Genomic DNA, 16,491 nt, shown 5'->3' with positions numbered 1-16,491 from the left:
AGCCTGCACCTGAGTGTTATTGTATCTGAGCCACACAGTGAGAGTCATCTACAAGCTGTTGCAAAGGCTGTAATTAATGACAAAAGAAACAGAGCTAATGTCATTTTCTTGCACTGCTCCTTAGGCTCAGACATCCTGGGCTCCTCAGCAGTTTAATATAAAGGGTTTATCAAGCAACATCCTGAAGAATTTAGCGACTGCGGTGGAAACAGGGAGGTGCCGTTCCTAAGCTCTGCTGTTCCATGTTTGCTTTGGACCCCAGTGGTCAGCAAATGCTAATCTTGTCCATATGTTTGGCAGCTGACACACGCCGCGCTCTGGTTTTTATCCGAGGACTGCGTGAGATGCGAGACGCGCTTCAATTAAAAAATGACAGTTTAATGTGATTATTTCTAGCAAAGCAAACCAAATAAGAGATGTTTGTAATACACAGTAGTGCTTAGCTTCTTTCAAAACCAATGAATGTTTTGGCGATGGAAACGTTTGGACAATTTTAACCCCGAAGGCTCCATTTACCCCTTGTTTATTATGCTAAGAAAATAGAACTTTGAAAGGGAAAACAAACTAGAAATTATTACTGCCAGAGATGCATGGAAATGGGATATGGCACTTGAGTCTACCCAAGCTGGGTTTGGAACATGTGCTACCACGGGGAAGGCCGAGTAATCGACCACTGTCAACCCTTGGAACAGGCAGCAGGATTGATGTGCTGCAGCTGAAGTGCCAGCCTCAAGTTCCTGTTGTCATTCCATACAGGCAGATTAAATGAATCTGTCCGTGATGCAGACAAGAGTCCTGTACATGGTCAGTTTTCCTCGTAGGCACTATTTTGTTATTCCAAGTTTTATTAAGGTGTGTTAATAAGCTTTGAAAATCCTCTGAGTGAAGACACGTGTAAGAAATACTGTCAGAAGAACAGTGACATAAAATGATCAGTTGCTTGTTTCCCAAGAGGCATTTAAAATTTTTACCAATTGTGATTTAGTGAGAAAAGCCCGATGCCAAAAATATCATTTTCGTAAAGAAAATAGTGGCAGCTCCATGCGTTATGTACCATGAGCTCACTTCAGGCTGCCATCTGCTAAACCAGCACAGGAAAATAGGCTTTCAGTTCAACACTGAGGTGGTTCTTTTCTCTGAAAATAAGTTCAGCTGGCACTGATTTGTTGTAGTCCCTTCAAAGGGAAGCCTGAGAGGTTTTGACATGCCTGTGGTGTGTCGCCAGGCTTGGATTGCAGTCTTGGTATTTGGTGATCGTCATCTGTAATTATCAAAGAGCAGTGAGAATCCAGGAGGTAAGGAGCACAGCTCCTTATTCTGCTGCTGCTAACAAACTGGAAAGACTGTAGTAAATTTGGAGTCTCCTGCCATTTTGAGATGAGGAGTTACTTATTCTGCATTTCTAGTGCCTCAATATAAGAATATTTCCTTCTCAGTGTTGAAATTCAGGGTTGTTCTTACACTGTGAAAGAGCAGCATTTCTCACTACTGTCTGCTCTTCCATCCTCTCAGCCAGTCAGGAGAAGCGACGATTCACATGAGAGTGTCATGAGCAGGTACTGGGTTGAAACCAGTAGGCTCCATATCAGTTACGGGACAGTCAGGTTACCTGCTTTCAGAAGTGTTGCTTGGAAGGTTCTCTCTGGGACTGTGAGCCCACGTACATACCTGTTCAGCACAACACCATCTACCAAGGATTTCTTGGTAACAAACACAATACTGCTGCAAAACACGTGGAGGTGCCTCTTTTCGTGCCCTGACCCACAGGCTCTAAGGACACGGCAAGAGGCAAGCTAGTGAGGAGACATCACAGGAAGAGCCAGCTCTGCTTTGGTGAGGCCTTGCATGTAAGTAGAGATGAAGGCAAGAAAGCAATGGGCTAGTAAGAGCCCGATAAATGAAAGAAAGGGGAGCCAGAGGCTGAGGCACGCGTTTCACAGGCGCGTATTCTCTGCCTCCTTTGGTGCTGCCTGGCAGGGCTCTCTGCAGTAACTTGTGCTGTTGGTGGGAAAGGGTTTCCAGCATGTCAGCCAAGGGAGTGGCAATGAAGGACGAGGAGCTTAGAGCTCTGGTGGTAACAGCATTTTTTCCTGCTGCTTTTTCTTTTTTTTTTTTTCTGGTCAAGGCCTTCTCCTGTAATGTTCCTTTCTCCTTTAACTTACTTTTGGTTCATTAGCTGCCCCAATGCCTAGTAAGTCTTCCAAATGATGATTCCATTCCAATCCTCAAAGAACCAGGAACTCTGGGGTGAGGGAAGGCGAACCCTGATGTTCAGATAAGGCAACACAATCTACCTATGTGAACTTAAACAATCTGGTAGACCCTGGCTTTTAAATAACACTCGGTGAAAGAGGGCTTTTGAAATTCCTGGTATGGAAGCTCCACGCTTCGATGGGAATGTGATGCAGAACAAGTGTGGAGAGAAATAGCTGGAAGGATGCTGTGATCATTTCTGGAGAGGAGTCTCCAGTAGTCTGTGGTTTGCTTTGTTAGGACCTCTGCGAAGACCCCCACCTGTTTGTGAATGGCATCAGCTCCCATGACTTACACCAAGGCACCGTGGGCAACTGCTGGTTTGTGGCTGCGTGCTCCTGCTTGGCTCTGCGGAAGACTCTCTGGCAGCAGGTGCGTGCTTGGCGCATGAAATAAAGCGAATAAACTTTTTCTGTTTCCCTGCCTTTGAGCAAGTGTTTTTGCCTCTAGGAATAATGTGCTTCTGGCAAGTGGTGAATTTTGGTGGCTTCAAATTTTCCCTTCCTTTAGAAGTTCATTTTTCATGTTAGGAGACCTCCAAGGTCCCACTGAGCACCAAAGAAGAGATATAGCGAAGCCAGAGAGTGCAATAGGTTCAGTTTGTCTTTCTCTGCAGATCAATTTGAATTTCACTTGCCTAAAAGACTATTTGAAGTGGGACTTTACTTGACTTTGTAACCAAATTCACCCTCTTTTTTTCACTGCTTCATCTGGTTAAAGTCAACTGTTCATGAAACTGAATACCAGCATGGTGCATGCTCCAGGGCACTCTGCCCTCTGAATAAATCTTAACATAGTGCATTTGGTGAACTTTCCCTTACGTGGTTTCCTAGGTGATTCCAGACTTTAGTGAACAAGAATGGGACCCTAAAAACCCGGAGAAATATGCTGGGATTTTCCGTTTCCGTTTCTGGTGCTTTGGAGAATGGACAGAGGTGGTTGTTGATGATCTGCTGCCAACAGTGAACAGGGAATTGATCTACTGCCATTCCAATGTGAAAAATGAATTCTGGAGCGCATTGCTGGAGAAAGCTTATGCGAAGTATGAGCTAGTTCATTGTCCTTTTAGTCCTCAGTGCTGCCCCTTCTGTTGATCTGTTTGTTTTGTCTTTCAGCTCTATCGTACTTCCCATAGGTTTTAGGCTTCCTGCTAGCAGAGAACCTAAAAAAGATTGAGAACTTCTCCTTTTATCTGCAAGGACGAGGTGAATCATGAAAGAGTGCAATGCACTCTCCTTCAGCAGCCCAAAGCCTTAAGCATCATTCCACTCCTTTCCTAGAAACCCCCCAAAGGTTTATTTGCAAACTGCTTTTTTGCTTTGTTCTCTTTTGTCTTTTCCTTGGTGAGACACAAAGGTATTACCTACACTCAAGGCAAATTAGAGCACTTCTAAGAGCCACTGAGAACCTTCTGTGTTACTTCCAGGCTGGCTGGATCTTACGAAGCCCTAGATGGAGGCAGCGCTGCAGATGCAATTGTGGATTTCACCGGAGCAGTGGCAGAATCTATTGATTTGGTACAGGGCAAATATGGTGAGATTATTTCTGAGCAGACGAAGCTGTTTGAAGACTTGCTGAAGGTGCATAAAAGAGGCGGGCTGATCAGCTGTTACATTGCGGTATGTATAGAGAGCTGGATTTGAAGAGTTAATTTCAATGAGAAAAAGCCCTCACATTATTAGCATAAGTATATTGAGTTTGTCCTTCATTTGTATGCTTTGGAAAAGCTTTGTATGGAAAGAGCTAGCAAGCTGGCAGTGCTGTCAGCCAAGCACAACTCCACGAGCCACTAAATGCAATCACAAAACCACAAAGCCGTTTGTGCTGCCACTTTGCTGTGGATCTGAAATGCTATTCTTTCTGAATGGTCCCAGTCGCGTATTGACCCGAGGTTAATCCACCTAGAAAGCCCTAATTTACAGGCCAGATGGCAGCCTTCATTTTCTTTTATTTCCTAGGGAAATCTGTTTACAGAAAACAGTTCTGCTGGCACTGAGCTGTTGAGACTTCTTGACTTTGGGTGTGATGATGCAGTTGTCTGGTCAGTGTAAGGCTGGAGCTGAGCTGAAAGGCTGAACTCACTTGGTTATTCAGGCAGTCCTGTTTGTTAAAACATGCGCTTGAGGTGCTAGAAGGCAGATAAGAAGCAGTTCCCAAAGGGTGCTCTGTGATTAACGAACCCCAAGGGCCTTGCTGTAAGAAAACCAGTGACAACGAGGCTTAACTCGCCTTCTCTCAAAGTCTGCAGCGTTAGGCCATGGCACAGAAATTGTCACCTTGTCTGAAGCTGCCGCTGCACGTGGGCGATTAACAAACTGCCACAGCACCTGAATATTTCTGAAAAGATTTCGTTTAAAGGCTAATCTTAGGTGGACTTAGTGAAATCACTTCAATGCTTTAATTTCCCCATCTGTGAAACGAAGATCATGTTACTGTAGCACTTAACTGTTTCATACCTGTAGTGTAAACTGGCGGACCTCGCAGTGTTGGGTCATCCAGAAATTCTTGCAAGTATCATGGTAGCTGTGCAGTTGTCTAGAACAACAGCAAATCAGCAGTGTTTGATGATGCCTGAGAACATTACCAGTTCAGCTGGCCCTGGCCATGCACTGCCCCGTACTAGAGCTGTGGTACTGAAGAGGAACCCGTGGTACCTTCTGGGAGATGAATTTGAACCTGAGAACTCAGCTGGGATAGAATGAGAGTCCAGAACTACCCCTCCCAGCAACATCAGGCTACAGCTCAGAAACAAATTCTTCTAAGTCTTTTGGTGAAAAAGGTGACCTTTCTCACAAGGTCTGAATTTTTTTTTAGAAAGAATTCGGTCTGGTTTGCTCGGACCAGGCTGGCAGACCAGACTTCCTGATGTGAGTTGGTGTAAACATTGTTCCTGAGATGATGGCATGCTCCCAAATGCTAAGGCAGTTCTGAGTCTTAACGTGGATCTGGTGAGGAGATAGGCTAAGTAAAGAGAGTTGTATTTTTAAAAGCAATTAATTAGACAGTTGTAATGCTTTCATTTCTTCCTGGCATTGTATTTCTGCCTGTCAAATTAAATGCAGATGCTTCTAAATATTGATTACACAGAGGCTGTTTCTGTTGGTTTGGCTTGACTCATCTGCATTTATCACTTCTTTATAGACAGATGATACACACAACAAGGTGTGCTTGGTATAGAATAGTTAATACTCATGTGGCTTCATTGATCACTTCCAAGTCATCATTTTCCTTGGATTACAAAACAGGACTGAGCTTCACCGTTTAGAAATTTAAACAGACGGTAGACATTTAAATATCTCCAACAAATAAATAAATAAATGCCTTCAGAAAGAGGTGGGAAAGGCAGCCCAGCAGTAAGAAAAGCCTGGGGGATAATAAAGGCAGCAGGAGAGATTAGAGTTCCATGTTGTCAAGGACTCTTGTTTGCTTTTAGTTGTGAAAAATGCAAGTGGAAATGTTACACCAGAGAAAGCCCAAACCCATGGGAAACGTCAACCAGTCTTGGTGTAACATGAGTTGATTCTTTAGGAACTGATGAAAGGCAAAGAGGTCCTGGTGAGAATTTCGCAGTTGCCAGACCATCTGTCAGTTCCCATTTGGTATAATTTCTCTTTTTTTGTTGTTTTCTCTTTTTTTTTTTTTGGTGGGCTGAACACTGATGTATCAGAGCAACACCTGCCTTAGGAGAAGGACCCTGTCGCTTTATACCAGTGAAATGCTGAAATGGGTAAAAATATCTGAGAAAGTACCATGTCCATTTCATAACTTTAGGAAGTCCATCTCTCTCCACCAGATTAGTTTATTACAAGTTTACACACAAGGATCTGCACTGAGTCAAATCTTCCTTCCTTGCTGTCCAAGGGAGAGAGTGATTTAAGACCCAGTGGGTTGTAACCCAAAATAGGTGAGAGAGAATCTGGATGTGGCTCAGTGCATGGATGAATCCAAAGCACGACTTCTGGCTCAGAAGAAGGGTTATAGCATGGGCATAACTTTACTTTTTCCACTGTCCTGCCTGGTATATGTTGCTCAGAAGAAGCATTTTACTGGCTTTTTAATGGAGCGGTCATTCAAAGCAACTCCAGCACCTTTATATGATACTGCTTTTCTTGTTTGAGATGTGCTTAGGAGATTTTCCTCTGGATGCATTCAGTGAAGTTGTGGTCTTTCTCAGAGCTTGACGATTTTTATGTATATTTAGATCAGCATCCGATCAGGCACAGGTCAGCCAGCAGGACAGTTTACTGCCTGAGCGCTGCTGGAAGCCCGGCTTCTGAGGTGAAGTCTGTGAGGGGCAAACCCAGTTCCTAAGAAAGCCTGCACATCTGCCACGTCATAAGGGAGGTACAGGACAGAATAGACAAATGGCCAGAAAGCTCTCTTGCCTGTGCTCTCTATTTTTACCATGTGCCAGCAGTTTTTCCTGAATATCAAATTTACTCCAGCAGAGATGCAGACGTTGGACTCACCAGCTACATGCTTAGGTCCTGATGCTGAGGACACCACCAGAGAGTGCTACCTCTGAGCACAGTCAGATCCTTCAGCGATGTGAGTTGGTTGTTCTGGGTTTTTTTTAATTGTCGTTCTTGGTGCTACAGGCTTCCAGTGGCAGTACCAGTGAAGGGGAAACGCGGATGGGTCTCATCATTGGCCATGCCTACTCAGTGACCGCGGTTCGGAAGCTGCGCCTTGGAGAAAGGCTCGTATTCTCTTTTCAGGCAGAAAAGCTGTTTATGATCAGGCTGAGGAATCCCTGGGGAAAAAGAGAGTGGAACGGCGCGTGGAGTGACAAGTAAGTGCTACAAAGCCAAAGTCAAAAGGAGTGAAACTGTGATTAGGGACAGTGGACGTTGAGACACAACATCATCCTGCAATACTCAGTGTTGGCCGGACTATTGTGCCATCTCTGCCTGAGAACAGCGTTCTGTGAGCAAAGGAGCACGTCCTGGAGGAGCCAGGAGGTTATGGCTTCCTGGACCTTAGTTTGCTGTGTGCATCATTGTTCTGAAACACTGGAGCATGGGCAGAAAAACAGCCTACCGTTAAGGTGATAAGTCAAGGACATGAGGTTTGTTCCCAGTTTAACCACTGAGTTTGTGACTCAGTTTCTCCTCTGTAATTGCTGGCTGCTGGAGATGGTGTAAATCTTTTATTCTTAGATAATTTAAGAGACTGGTGAAAAATGCTGTAGCACTGCCACATTTGTGATTTCGTGACTTATTTCCTAAAGAATTTTAATGAGGTCCATGAGCTTAGCAGGCACCCTTACAGAGACAGAAATGATTGCTGGAGGGGATATATTCCATCATCAGGAATTTACACGTGAAAAACATTTAACCAGGATGTTACAGTTCAACACTGTTCTTACCAGCCACCGCTACCATTTAATAAGGCAATGTTCTTAACAACAGCATATTAAGTTCTTATCTTCCATACTTTAGCTAGGAAAAATACGTTGCTTTCAAAGAGGATTCTTAGGGTGAGAGTATTTAATTTATTAATCATCTTTGTTGTTCTTTGTTTACTTTTTTCCCCCCTTTTAGTTCTGAGGAGTGGAAGAAAGTCAGCAGTTCAGAACGTAAGAGCTTGGGACTCACTCTTGAGAACGATGGCGAGTTCTGGTGAGAGGGAGTTATATGAAGGGTTTGGAGATATTGGCTACACTGAGTAATTGATTTTGCCATTTATCAGCTTCAAAAACAGCTTCCCCAAATGGATAAAAATATCCAGTCTTGGCACAAGGTTTATTTTAAAATCTCAAGGAAAGACAGAAAAGAACAGAAAAAATGGATTAAAAACTAGTGAACAAAATTAGAAGCTTTTAATAAATGTAAAATTCAAACACCCTCAAGATCTAGTATCTATATTTAGGACATTCACTGAGAACCAAGACATGGTTTACATGACAGAATGCCAAACACTGAACACACTATCGATCCTGTTTATTGATTACTGTGCCTATCTGTAGGATTTCTAGGTCAGCCATGGCTGAGGTATCTGTAAATACAATTGCAGCCAGTGAATTTGGATATTTGTGGGTGTTTTCCAGCATGAGCACAAGAAGTTTTCATTTTCTACAGAATCTCTAGAACATACAACCTGTCCTTTAGACTCAGGTGCTGCAACAGAACAATTCCAGAGCTGACCGAACATGTTGAAGTGATATTTCTCTAAATTAATTTCTGAGATTGTGGCTTCATGAGTATTTCCACATGGAGAGCTTTCCAGTGAATCAGTTTGTCCGCTGGACAGCTGAGCAATGCCTCCTCTTAAATTACTGGAAGATTTTGTGTGTTATTTTGGCTCTTTGCGCAAGTATCACTGTTTATTTTTAAATAAACCATGACTTTCCTGGTGTCCCATGCAACAGGATGACGTTCGAGGACTGGTGTAAGAATTTCACGGATGTGGACATCTGCCGGATTGTGAATACCTCCTACTTCAGTATCCACAAGACCTGGGAGAAGAAAATGATGCAGGGGGCTTGGACAAAGAACTCGGAACCCCTGCTCAATCGCTGTGGTGGATGCTTCGATAACAAAGAGACCTTCCTTCAGAATCCCCAGGTGGGAATCCCTGTGTTTGTGAGGTATGGAAGTGTATCCACTTCAGTCAGGGCCTCCAAAGTATTCACCGTTTAGGAGCTGGCGGTGACCACCCAACAGAAATCTTATTGCCAGTGTGCTGGTTCACTGCATGCTTCAGTGATTTCTGTGAAATCTCTCAGAAGAGTTTAGATGTTTGTTTAGGACTGATCATATATGGGACTGATGAGTAAGACACGCTGGGACTAGTGAAATCCAGCCTGCGCTTCTTTCACTTTCCCAGTTGTAGAAAGGCAGCAAGTCCCATTTTAGGACAGAACTCCATTCACTTAACGTAATTAAACAGCCTGAGGATCTAGTCCACCGTATGTAGTTAGTATTCCTTTGCATTAATCTAAGGTTCTGAAAGTATCTAGTCAGCATTACAGAACTTTCCTTGTTTCATCCTACCTGGTAATTTCCAGGCTATTCAGTTTATCTATTAGTGCTTATTCCATCTCTCTTCTTGCCCTTCTCGGTGTGCACACAAATTCAGGCATAAAACTTCCATTGCTGTCAATGAGATCTGGGCACTTAACTGCTTTAGTAATTGCTTTGAAAATTGACCTTTCTACACCTTTAGATTAATTAAAGATGTTCTTGTGCCTGCTTCTCTGCACTTGCAGGTGATATTTCTGGCTGCACCCCTCAGTTTTCATAGCAGGATATTGGAGGAGTGCAGCCTTCGCTGTTCAGACTGGGAGTGAATCTCAAACTCCCAGCTCAGGTGTAGATGGAGAAGATTCTTCACTGCTCTGTCTTCTGTCAGGGCCTTATTTCCAGAGGGTGATTTTATTCAGATATTCTCCTGTATGGTTCTGGACATATTCCAAGTGTTTGTCTGGGTCTCATTTGTAAGTGTTTGGCTGCCACAGAGAACAAAATATACATGTTATGGTTGAGTGTGATGCCTGATGCAATGAAAGTTCTTTTTATTCCACTGTTATCTCAGGACTTGTTGATTAAAAGGCTCTTAATAGCAGTGCTGGAACACATTTATGTTAGCTTAGGGCTGTTATAAATTACTGTGGCACATACTACCATAGCCTAGAGAGAGCCTTTTTCTGTTCTCCCTGAGTGAAATGTCTGACACTGAGACCTCCTGTGAAGTTTCCCTGTAACACTTCCAGTCCGTTTAGAATAAGGGAATTAAACCAAGTATAAATGTATTCATACAGCCACCTGCTGATTTCCAGATTGTTACCCGTTAGGACAGCTGAAATGTCATCACATCAGATCAAAGATGAGCTCTCTTGCACTGTCACAGTTCCCCTTCCACATGTCCATTGCCCTGGAACACTCTAGGCTGTGTGACAAGGTAACAGTGCGTACAGCTCAACAGGGACAAGAATTAAAATGTGCCTTACTAGTTGTTGCTGCATAGTTATTTCTGGCTTTTTAGATTCCCTCTGCAGAGGCTTTTTTACAACCCTTAAGGCTCTCTTCAGGGTCCTGTGCTTCCTCTGCTACAGTGTTGATATAGCACGTAAATAAGAGCACAAAGAAACATTAAACTTATACCAAATCCTGGCCATCCCAGAGTAGGAAGCAGTAGATCTGTAGGAGGCCAATCTGGACTGTAAATACCGTGAACAACTAATGAAGCCCAGAGGCTTGGGAGGGTATTGATTTTCTTTCCAATACTGCTGCGCTTCAGCCAACTCGGCTGGAGGTTGGTGTTTCCTCCGTGCGGGTGTGACACAGCCTGAGACAGGTCAGGGATGAGAAATGGGCTGGAGCCTTACTCGGCAGAGCTCTAACCACAGAGGGGTGTGAAGTCATTCCAGGGGATCTTTCCACAACAGTAACCAAGGCAATCTCAACATCTACCTCCGAGCAAAGCTCAGTGAGGATTTGCTTTTCTTAGCAGCTCTTGGGAGGAGCAGGGAGAGGGATACTGAACAACTGATGATATTCCTCTCCATCCTGTCAGAGAATGTCAGCTTAAATCAGAACCTGTGGTGCACATGGAACCCAGCTGTGCACAGCTGCAGTTTCATGCTTTTATTAGTTTGCTTCACATTTAAAGGTCTCTGAGGATGGAAGAATACAGCATCTGTCTAAAACTGATTCAGTGTCCTCTTCCACTGGTTCTGACAATTCCGATTTGCCCTCTGTATGGAAGAAAGAAACAAAATTTAAGGGAGTCTCTAGAAGCGAATGAATTTGAGTGTTTAATTCTTTGTCATATAAAGAAACATCTACCTTACTGTTTTTTGTCTACTAAAAGGGTGCATACTTGTCTGGTAGCGATGCTTAATATGTTAAGAAATTCAAGTCTGATTTGATTGAGATGGGAACTCCTGCCTGAAGTTGAAATAATTTCCTTTGGCTGATCTTAAACCCAAGTTGGTTCAAGTTCACTCTAAACAGTTTGGATGTTAAAGATGCAAGAGTCCTTCTTAGCCTTTCTTACTGGGTATTCCCAAGACTTTCGAGAAAAATGGGAAAGTCCAAAATTAGCATTACTGCCATTCTAATGTTAAATAGAAATGGTAGGTGTGGGTTTGGGTTGTTTTTTTTAATGAAAATTTGAAAGATTCCTTCGTTTGCAGGTCCTATAGAAAGATGTTTGAAATGTACAGGCCCTGTTTAGGTATTAAAGTTAAAAGAAGAATCAGAAATTATCAAGAACCCCATCTGGAATCTGTTGTTTAATTTTTTTATCTCATTCCCAATTTATATATATCTAAATAAAAAGTAACCTTTTGTCTTTTGCTTTCAGAGGGGATGTTGTCTTCTGCTGCCTCAACAACTATTTTGCAATACAGTCTCACGCTGTCCTTTATGTGAATTACCATTTCAGTGTCTCTGATACTTTTGGTTTAAAAATCCTTATTATTAGAATTAATTTTCAGCTATATATTGTTGGGAATGTCTGTCGTATGGAGAACTCTCCTTCCACCCCCATAAGTATTTTCATTTGTCTCTGTATGCATGTATTTCCTTGGTGGTGGCTTTATCCTCAGTTTCCTAAGACATTTCTAACAGCTTACCTTCTTCCCTCCTCTCCTAGTACATCTTCGATGTCAAGAAGACTGAGGACAAAGTGCTGGTCTCATTACAACAGGAGGATCGCCGCAAATACAAGAAAGAAGGGAAAGGAGACAGCATCCCAATTGGCTTTGAAATACTCAAGGTGGGCAGCCATCTGCACTCCTGGTTGAGAGTTTGTTCAGAAGTCCTGCTTCATCCCCGCAGTGAGATCTTTGGCAGACAGAGGCGTGATTATTATAGAATCGTAGGTCTGGCTCTCTCCTCCACATGAGTTTCGCATCTGTACTGCACTTAGTCACCAGAGCTGACATTAGACAGACTATTTGAACTAAACTGAATTTAGTTCAATTCAGACTCTATTTGGACTAAAGGAATACAAGTAATTTTTTCCTATTGCAAAAGAATTTTATGAGATTTTTCTACCCTAAGCTTTAAAAAGAAATATTAATGCTCAAAACACGGAGGGTTTTTTTTCTCCTCACCGAAGGCTCCTGCCTCCATTTCATCAGCAAATATAGCCAAGTGAATGAATTTGGAAAGTGCTGTTTTTCTTTTACCACTAAGAAGAAAGAGTCAAGGGTATTATCTAAAGCTGGAGTAGTGAGTAGGAAATGAGCATATGTGAAAACGAACCAGTGGGTTACCAGACAGTACTTTAATTGCATTCCCAGGGCAAGTTGACTAAAATGAAAACATAAAAACTGAAAGAAGGAGTAAAGCACGAGAAACAGCTATGCATCTGCTTTTTCACTGAGGATCAGGACTATCTTATCTTCTGTTGCTGTAGCCAGTGGGACTACACTGACCCTGTGGCCCTGCCCTAAAAACTAGTAATTTTTTAACGGTCAGAGCTGCTGTTATCTGCATCGCACCTATTCGTTCGACAGTCACATATATTGAAAAGCATCCTTACGGAAAGTAGCATAACTTACCTTGTCTTCTTCATGCCTGCATTTCTAATGTGGAAAGGCCTGGAAAAGAAGATCACACCTTCAGAAAAGCATCACAGCCTTTATTTCTGTTCAATAGTTTTTCTATTTCAGAAATGTTCTAACCCACCCGGGGTCATTATCATGACTAAAGGCCTTTGGAAGACCATGGCCTAAATTATCTGAAGACAAAAGAGAAAAGAATGTAGCGCTGTCTTTGCCTCCAGGACCTGCTTAAGAAATAGTTTTTTATTGTGTCGTGGCAAATATCAGAGGTTGTTAACAGTTGTGCACATCTTCAAGACTTAGAACAAAACATAAATGGTTATTCTGTGGCTTTTGCATCCAGGAAAGGGCAACAAAAATACAGCTCTGTGCATCTGGATTGAGAGCCTGCTATGCAAGACTGCCAAACCATCTGCCTTTGTTGCACGTTGTCTTTTCTGCCCAAGGAAAGTTGTGTGATGTGCAGGGAAAAATCCCACCTGTTAGCTCTGTTGCATTAATCCCTGTTCTGCTCTGGGGCTGTAGGTGGAGGACAACAGAAGCTATCGACTACACAAGCTGACTGTGCAGGAGAGAGTGGCCACGTCTCCGTACATCCACACACGCGCTGTGTTCTTGAAGAGGATCCTTAAGCAAGGCCGCTACATCCTTATCCCAACTACCTATCATCCTGGCATCAGCGCAAAGTTTATCCTGAGGCTCTTCACAGATGTGCCATCAAAACTCAGGTAGGTTGCACTCACAGCTGCATGAGATCCTTTCTTTCTTGAAACCGGTGATTGTCTGCAAGGGCAAAACTAGTGTTTTGTGAAATTAGGCCTGCTGGATTTTTTTTCTTGCTTTGATACTATTTTCCGTGATTTAAATGCGAAGGTTTTCTCCACCACTTTTGCTGCCATGCAAAAAGATGACACAAATGTGGTTCGCTGAAATTAGGCCTGCTGGATTTTTTTTCTTGCTTTGATACTATTTTCCGTGATTTAAATGCGAAGGTTTTCCCACCACTTTTGCTGCTGTGCAAAAAGATGACACAAATTTGGTTCGCTTTGCTTTGCTCTGTTTTTATTTCTTAAGTCTGTCTTGTCTTTACCACAAACTTCCAAAATAGTAGATGAGGAAAAAGTATAAATCTCATGTTCTGAAGATGTCATTTTTCCACAACTGTTGATTGTTTGCTTGGCATTCGTTGCTTCAGTTGCTTTTCCCGTGATTTTTCAGGGAGCTGAAGGCAGATAAGCCTAAAATGACATGTTGGAATCTTCTTTGCGGCTATCCACGCAGAGTCACCCAAATCAAGGTTCACTCTGCAGAGGGTCTACAAAAACAAGACAGATCAGGCGGTAAGTGTAAAGCGGCCCTGGAAGAATGGAATGGGCTTCTTCAGTCCTTTAAAGATGATCTGAGTTGATACGTAGGCAGTCAGAAATTATCCAAACAAACTGAAGATTTATGGGATTATTTTTTTAGCGTGTTGTAAAATCTGCCCAAAAGGAGAGATCAGATGAATAAGGCGATGCAAACCAGCAAGAGTTACGTGCCATCTGGGCTTGTCCAGATGGGTGATAGTAGCTAGACCTTCCTGAGAAGCTTTTTGTGGAGATTAGTAGGAAATTCACCTTTCACGGTTTTGTGTTTTCTAAATGAAAACTATCCAGGGAGACAGCTGAATGGCAGAGATTCATGTAGTGTATTACACTCACCTCAGCAATGTCATTCACAGCCTTCAGAGCACTTTGGTATGCATGACCACAAGCTTAATAGCACTTCAGGGAGGAAATTACGGTTTCCGAACCATTTTCAGCTGGATAAACTAGGACAGGGAGAAGTTAAATGACTTGCACAGGCCTGTGTATCTGCATGTCAGAGGGAGTGTTCTGAAGGACACTGAAATGCCATTCTGGCACCAGATGTTGACAGTTAATTAGGAGACTTGTCCAGTTGTCATTTATTTCCTCTTACTCTGTCTCGGCTTTCATTTTCCATGACCAGCACAACAGAAGAAGGCAGACACATCCAGCACTGAGTGGTCGGTAGGGAGAGAGCGAAGGAGTAATGATACCGCGCTGAAATTAGAGCAGGAGGCTAAAGAGGTCCCTCACACATCTGCTTGTGTTTGCTCCAGAGAGCTCTTCAGCTCTCTTAGGTTTAGGATGTGGAGCTCAGTTGCATTAACTTCTTGTGGTAGAGAAGGCATTAGACTCAGACCTGTAGGAGGGTTCATCTTCAGTCTCACAAAGCAGCTGTAAACACTCTCCCAGCAGCTGGCTCCAATTTTATTCCAGTCCCCTTTTCATAGTTATTCCTGGCATCCACTGAGTGGTGACTGAATGTACTTTTCACTGTAAAAGCCACTTTCCATTAAGTCTGGTTGTCTCTCCGGGGAACATGAATGTTGAAGGGAAGAGATGCAGAAAATGGATTCAATTCATTTTTCTGGGTACTTTTCTTGAAAAACGGGAGCCACAAACACCTCAGTCAAACAAGGGTGTGCCTGCACGTTCTCAGCAAGGCAGGATGGATGGGTGAGACCGAAGGGGCTGTCCGTGACAATAGCCGAGCAGGGCATTAAAAAGAGGCAGTATGTTCTCGTTCTTGCCCTGGGAAGGACATTTTCATTTTTAAGGGTGGTTGGTTTTTTGCTTTTAAAATTCCTTGAGCTTTTTTTCCCCTGCCATAAAGAAATAAAAGCCAATTCTCCACCCTTAGCATTGCACAATTATGGTCTTGACAAATTCATTAAAAACAGTTGCCTGCAGCTGCCAAAGACCAGACTCGAGCGCTGTGGGATTTGGTGCATTGTGACACAGACTCTCAGGAATATACAAACAGGACTTGCAGCCAAAGTATAATAAATATTCTAACTACAGTGGATTAGCCTGATTAGCCCCACTGCATTTCACAGGGGTTCCCTGATTTCTCCTTCACCTTCTCACCTGCAGCATATGTCAGCTCTCAAGCTGCTGCTTTTCTCATGCTCAGTTTCTGTCATTCGTCATCGGTATTCCACCTGTCCTGCCTGGTTAGTCGCTATCATGCCTTAGCATAGAGAGAAGACAAAGCTTGATGATAAAGGAGGAGGTTGTGATTCATTCTGAAGCTTCTGAGAACTGAGACACGGCGTTACATCTCTGTGACAAACTGTCCTGAAAATATCAGGATGTCTCTGTAGTCTAACACTGGGATATGCAGCCTGAACAGAGATATATACCTTTTTTCTTTCGCTATAACTAGGAGAGAAGTATTCTAGTTTTGAAGGCACTGTTCTTCAGATAAGCCCACCACTGTCACCTAAGAGTTGTGCTTTGCACAAATTTCTGAGCAACTACTTAAACAAAACTCAGGAAGAATGAAGGTTGCGCAGCAAGTGCGCACTCGGCCTGATTCATGAGCTTGTTGTCATCAGCACCCTGCTCGCTGCCAGAGCAAGGTTGTTTAATCCCTATTCTAAATGTTTATTGGAAAGCTCCTCCTTGCTGCTGTCTTTGATCCGTTATCCTGTCTGGAAAAAATAATGGACGGTTTGCTGTTGTCAAGAGGATTGCATGAACCTTGCTGCCCAGACTCAGTTCCGACTGCATGTACGCTGCTTCTCTGGGAAGCACCTCTCTCTGAGTTAGCTTATCCTGAAGTTGATCCAACTGCCTTTGAGCCAAGTGCAGTGGCAGGTTTGCAAGAAGATTTTCTGTCTCTCGCTCCCAAGTCTGTTTTAAGTGTTTCTCTCG

General features: G+C 43.1%; 1 protein-coding gene across 1 annotated transcript in view; it reads left to right on the top strand.

The window, feature by feature from the left end:
- LOC104273041 (calpain-5-like) overlaps positions 1 to 16,491 on the top strand; it is a 42,214-nt gene that overhangs the window by 21,444 nt on the left and 4,279 nt on the right. Inside the window, exons 2-10 of the mRNA XM_009868230.1 lie at positions 2,494 to 2,625; positions 3,087 to 3,295; positions 3,680 to 3,872; positions 6,852 to 7,045; positions 7,797 to 7,874; positions 8,624 to 8,819; positions 11,854 to 11,976; positions 13,295 to 13,497; positions 13,988 to 14,109. Of these exons, the coding sequence (XP_009866532.1) occupies positions 2,494 to 2,625; positions 3,087 to 3,295; positions 3,680 to 3,872; positions 6,852 to 7,045; positions 7,797 to 7,874; positions 8,624 to 8,819; positions 11,854 to 11,976; positions 13,295 to 13,497; positions 13,988 to 14,109 (1,450 nt within the window). The remainder of the gene's footprint in view (positions 1 to 2,493; positions 2,626 to 3,086; positions 3,296 to 3,679; positions 3,873 to 6,851; positions 7,046 to 7,796; positions 7,875 to 8,623; positions 8,820 to 11,853; positions 11,977 to 13,294; positions 13,498 to 13,987; positions 14,110 to 16,491) is intronic.

This window comes from Apaloderma vittatum, unplaced genomic scaffold, assembly GCF_000703405.1.
Source record: "Apaloderma vittatum isolate BGI_N311 unplaced genomic scaffold, ASM70340v1 scaffold4734, whole genome shotgun sequence".
NCBI lineage: Eukaryota > Metazoa > Chordata > Aves > Trogoniformes > Trogonidae > Apaloderma > Apaloderma vittatum.
Note: the sequence above shows the minus strand (reverse complement) of the source record. Positions and strands in the feature narration are given on the sequence as shown.